The sequence below is a fragment of the Danio aesculapii genome, chromosome 23 (assembly GCF_903798145.1).
Source record: "Danio aesculapii chromosome 23, fDanAes4.1, whole genome shotgun sequence".
NCBI lineage: Eukaryota > Metazoa > Chordata > Actinopteri > Cypriniformes > Danionidae > Danio > Danio aesculapii.
Genome location: NC_079457.1, coordinates 3,122,346 through 3,128,276, shown reverse-complemented (window position 1 = coordinate 3,128,276; position 5,931 = coordinate 3,122,346). Strand labels below are relative to the sequence as shown.

The following is a 5,931-nucleotide window of genomic DNA, read 5'->3' as shown; positions in this document are numbered from 1 at the left end:
TCAGTTTCCTTGCGGTGTTATGAGGTTGTACTCGGCTTGCAACACTAGGAAACTGTTCTGCCGTATTTTGCGCACCTGCACCAGGTCTCCACACTCCTGGACGTGGATGATTCCTCTGTCGTCATGATGGCGGTCGTTCAGTGACACGGCAGTGCGTTTTCGACAGTGTTTCCTCTGCAAGTACCGGAGACCAACAGCTACGGCCATTCCCAGAGCAGCAGAGAGTCCCAGCAGTAAGCCCAGCTCAGATGCACTGTGGCTGGGCACACGTTCTGGCATCTTCCCTCCTCCCTCTGGAGCTCCAGACGGGGTTTTGGGCTGTTTGGGAGGTTTGAGAACAACTCCAAACAGATCAGAAGCGTGATTTTTGCGCCGTGTCAGAGAAACAGCGCCCTCTGTTGGTTCCCGGGATGGAAAAAATTCAGATGAAGAGCGTCGGAGAGCTGGAGAGGGTTCTGGATGGAGGGATGCTGTGAAGAACTGTGTGTGAATGTGTGTTTGTTGTTTTGTAGTGGGTGTAAATGTATGTTCATCGACATTGTGAGTCTGTAACAGCAGGCTTGGGGTGGTGTGTGTGTTATCATCAGGGGGTTGTGTGTTTCTGTCTGTTTTGGTGTGTGTAAATGTGTGTGCATCGATACTATGAGTCAAGTTTGGGATGGTGTGTATGCTGTTATTAGTGTTATCAGGGGTTTGTGTGTTTGTTTTGGTGGTTGTAGTGTGTGTTAATGTGTGTGTATCAACACCGTGAGTCTGTAACAGCAAGATTGGGACAGTGTGTGTGCTGTTATTAGTGGTTTTGTGTGTGTTATCATCAGGGGGTTGTGTGTTTATGTCTGTTTTGGTGTGTGTAGTGTGTGTAAATATGTGTGCATCTACACTGTGTGTCAAGTTTGGAATGATGTGTGTGCTGTTATTAGTGGTTTTGTGTGTGTTATCAACAGGGGGTTGAGTGTTTATGTCTGTTTTGGTGTGTGTAAATGTGTGTGCACCTACACTGGTCATGTTTGATATGGTGTGTGTGCTGTTATTAGTGGTTTTGTGTGTGTTGTCGAGAGGTTGTGTGTTTATGCCTGCTTTGGAGTGTGTAGTGTGTGTAAATGTGTGTGCATCAACACTGTGAGTCAGGTTTGGGACTGTGTGTGTGATGTTATTAGTGGTTGTGTGTGTGTTATCATCAGGGGCTTGTGTATTTATGTCCATCTTGGTGTTTGTAGTGTGCGTAAATGTGTGTGCATCTACACTGGTCGGGTTTGATATGGTGTGTGTGCTGTTATTAGTGGTTTTGTGTGTGTGATCAGGGGTTTGTGTGTTTACGCCCATTTTGGATTGTGTAGTGTGTGTAAAGGTGTGTGCATAAACACCAAAAGTCAGGTTTGGAGTGGTGTGTGTGCTGTTATTAGTGATTTTGTGTGTGTTATCAGGGGGTTGTGTGTTCACGTCTGTTTTGATGTGTGTAAATGTGTGTGCATCTACACTGTGAGTCAGGTTTGGGACAGTGTGTGTGCTATTATTAGTGGTTTTGTGTGTGATATCATCAAGGGTTTGTGTGTTTATGTGTGTTTTGGTGTGTGTAGAGCTGTAGATGCTTTGAGTTGAGGGTGTGATTGGAAATGTTTGTGTAGATGTGTGTTTATGTGAGGATAGAGGTGATTGTGTGTTTGTTTGTGAAGATAAAGGTGTTTGGAAGGCACTTAGTGATTGTGTGTTGGATTGTGTGTTAACAGATTGGGTTGTGTGTATGTTATATAGTGAATGTGTGTTGGTGTTTGTGTTATATGATGATGAATGTGTGTCAGTGTTTGTGTTATATGGAGAATGTGTGGATGTTGTTGTGTGTGTGGAGAGGGATATGTGTTTGGGTGTTTGTTCCAGTATTGAGGCTGCACAGAAACACACACACACACATACACAAAACAATATTATACATATCACACATACAAATTCAATAAAGCATACAAAGCATTTACATTTCTGTCAAGGCATGCAGTTGTTAATGTATTGTCATTGTTTTTTTTGCAGTTGCTAGGGTATTCTGGATTGTCACTGTGGTTGCTAGGGTATTCTGGATTGTCGCTAAGTAGTCAATGTGTTGTTGCTAGGGTTTTATGAATTGTCGTTATATGGTTACTGGGTGTTTTAGCTTGTTGCTAGGCAGTTTACTAATTTAATTCCAGGGTATTGCTATTTTGGGGGATTGGGGCTATGCAGTTAGTTCAAGTTGCCAGTGCATTGCAATGCATTTTCCATTGTGTTCTGGTGGTGATTTAACTCTAACCTATGTTATGTGTTTAGTTCATTTACCTGATGTGTTCACCAGCGGTTGTCCTGTAACACTCTTAGTGCTCTGAGAACTACGTGTCCCATCATGCACCACTGCCGATCTGATTCGAGACCAGTACACAAAATAGGACTGAACCAGCGTGATGCTGCAGAGAGACATTTACCAAAATCACACCACACGTTAAATGATTACATTTTCAGCCGAAAACTCCTTCATGTGTTTCTGGTTAAAGGGATAGTTCACCCAAAAACGAAGATTTACTCACTATTTACTTTTCCGCGAGTGAATACAAACATTTATGAGTTTCCTTTTTCTGTTGAACACAAAACAAGATATCTTAAAGAGTGCTGAATATCTGTAGTCATTGACTTTCCATAGTAGGAAAAACCAACACAGTCTCACGGCAATTCGTAACTTTTTGATTTAGTGGCTAATTCGTAAGAATTCGTACGATCTAATTCGTACAATTTAGTACGATTTGCTCATCCGCCAATGACGGTTGGGTTTAGGGGTGGGGTTAGGTGCCACGCCTCCTTTTTAAAATCGTACAATTTCGTACAACTGAACTCGTACGATTCGTACGAATTAGCCACTAAACTGTCAAAACGTAAAATACTTACGTTTTCTCGTGAGATCAGGCTGGAAAAACAAATACTATGGAAGTCGACTGATAGATAGAACTTCTGGACATGCTAAAGGAAGGTATAAGTTGTAGCTGTAGGGCGCCATTACGGAATAAATAAATGAGGATCAAATGATTTTGATCTTTGGTTTCATTCTATAATACTGGACTTATTTTTATATGAAGGTTTGAACTTTGCAAGTGTTTAAACAAGAGAGAAAAGTGTGAAAATGTTAATGCCTTAAGTAGATAATTTGAAAAATATCTATTTTGCTAAATATCAAATATAAGATATTAAAAAAAACCTGTAACCATTGACTTCCATAGTATGTTTGTCCTACCATGGAAGTCAATGGTTACAGATTTTAAAAATATCTTATTTTCTGTTCAACAGAAGAAAGACAACCGGTTTAGAAGTAAAAGGTAAGTAAATGATGATAATTTTTTGGTGAACTATCCCTTTAGGCTAGTATATGTACAAATCAGCTATTTTTTCTTACTAAAAGCGCAGGTCTCCGCTGGGCTGAGCCGGGGCCCTCCAGCTGAAAGACAGGTTCCTCTTGAGCATTTTGTGGGAGTGTGTGACGGTGTCGTCAGGGCGGAGGCAGGACAGTGTGTGTGTGCCGGGGGTGTGGAGTGTGAACTCACCGCCGATCAGCCGGTCTTCCAGAACAGAGCGAGCCTGAAGAAGAAAGCCCATGAAGGCCCGCGAACTCTGAACTGTCACTGAGAACAACAACAACAACATTATTATTCACTAAGTCTGTGGATGGATGGATGGATGGATGGATGGATGGATGGATGGATGGATGGGTAGGTAGATAGATAGATAGATAGATAGATAGATAGATAGATAGATAGATAGATAGATAGATAGATAGATAGATAGATAGATAGATAGATAGATAGATAGATAGATAGATAGATAGATAGATAGATAGATAGATAGATAGATAGATAGATAGATAGATAGATAGATAGATAGATAGACAGGCATAGATAGATAGATAGATAGATAGATAGATAGATAGATAGATAGATAGATAGATAGATAGATAGATAGATAGATAGATAGATAGATAGATAGATAGATAGATAGATAGATAGATAGATAGATAGATAGATAGATAGATAGATAGATAGATAAATAGATAGATAGATAGATAGACAGGCATAGATAGATAGATAGATAGATAGATAGATAGATAGATAGATAGATAGATAGATAGATAGATAGATAGATAGATAGATAGATAGATAGATAGATAGATAGACAGGCATAGATAGATAGATAGATAGATAGATAGATAGATAGATAGATAGATAGATAGATAGATAGATAGATAGATAGATAGATAGATAGATAGATAGATAGATAGATAGATAGATAGATAGATAGATAGATAGATAGATAGATAGATAGACTGGTAGATAGACTGGTAGATAGACAGACAGACAGGCATAGATAGATAGATAGACAGACAGACAGACAGACAGACAGGTAGATAGATAGATAGATAGATAGATAGATAGATAGATAGATAGATAGATAGATAGATAGATAGATAGATAGATAGATAGATAGATAGATAGATAGATAGATAGATAGATAGATAGATAGATAGATAGATAGATAGATAGATAGATAGATAGATAGATAGATAGATAGATAGATAGATAGATAGATAGATCGTTGTTTACCTGTGAGTGTGTGTTGTGGCAGATACACTGATCGACTGCTGCGGATGCTGATGGCGGAGTGTGTGTGCTGCGGAAAGGAGCTGATGTGACCAGGTTTCATGTTCACACATGAGGACACACTTGCCCCACGAGAGAAACACACACCGCAGCAGGGAAACACACACACCAACACACACCCGGCCAACACTGCCTTCATCAGAATCAGCATCATACTGGTGGACAACAGAGAGTTTTACACACACATACAAACACAGACACACAAACACATATACACACATCATCATCATCATCATCATTTTTAATCAGTGTTTGTTTGCTATTACATTTTTATACAGTGCTCAGCATATATAAGTACACCCCTCACAAACAGCAGAGTCACTTGCTGTCTTCAAGAAACGACTAAAAACTCTACTATTTAGTCTCTACTTTCCTTCCTAATCTGTAACTGCCTCTCTGGCTATACCACTAACTGTACTCTTTCTCAAAAAAAACAAAACACATTACTAATGCTTTGCTTCTTAGACTTTACACACCTGAAACTTATCTACAGCACTTGTTCACTGCTGCTCTTATAGTTGTGTAAACTGCTTCCTTGTCCTCATTTGTAAGTCGCTTTGGATAAAAGCGTCTGCTAAATGACTAAATGTAAATGTAAATATACATTAGATTAGTCAGTACGGAAGCCAAATCTGGAGCTTATCTAACAAAATAACTTACGATAACAGTCCTAAAACATGCACACCCAAATGTATATGTTATAGAGAAATATTAAATACAAATTTAAAGAAGAGGAAAATTTAAAGAAGAGAAATTTAGTTGAAATTTTGTAGATTGTAAATTTTTTCTGCAATATTTAGCTTGAATTTAATTGTATTATCTTTCAATTTCTAAATATGTTTGGTGACTAAAATATTATTTTCATAAATATATCTGCTTAATAAAACTGTTTTGTTTAAATGCACTGACAAAATAGATAAAAATATTCATTTTCAAAATAGGCTGTACTCAATTATGCTGAGCACTGTACACTTCTTTTTAACATATAACATTTTATAACTATAACATGTTTTTTTATTTGCATTCCTATATATATTCAAAATTAAGTTTTGTTTACTTTTTCGTTTTTATTCATTACATTTGTTTTAGAAAGACACTTATCCAGAGTGACTAACATTGCATGATTTTTGCAGTTCATGCATTACCTTTAATGTATATATTTTTAAATGCATTAATTAAAAAGTCTGAATATCTTTGCATCGGACAATTCCTTGTGGTAAGAAATGTAAAAACTAATTTAAAGTCAATGTCACATTCTTCTGTTTAT

The 5,931-nt window shown here is 37.9% G+C and overlaps 1 protein-coding gene across 1 annotated transcript; it reads right to left on the bottom strand.

Annotated features, from left to right (window-relative positions):
- On the bottom strand, positions 1-4,818 carry LOC130217456 (reelin domain-containing protein 1-like). Its single transcript, XM_056449568.1, has 4 exons — positions 4,608-4,818; positions 3,407-3,632; positions 2,305-2,429; positions 1-455 (listed from the first exon to the last, which is right to left on the bottom strand). The coding sequence occupies exons 1-4, from the start codon at positions 4,816-4,818 to the stop codon at positions 1-3; spliced, it is 1,017 nt and encodes a 338-aa protein (XP_056305543.1).
- Between the last annotated feature and the right edge of the window lie 1,113 nt (positions 4,819-5,931).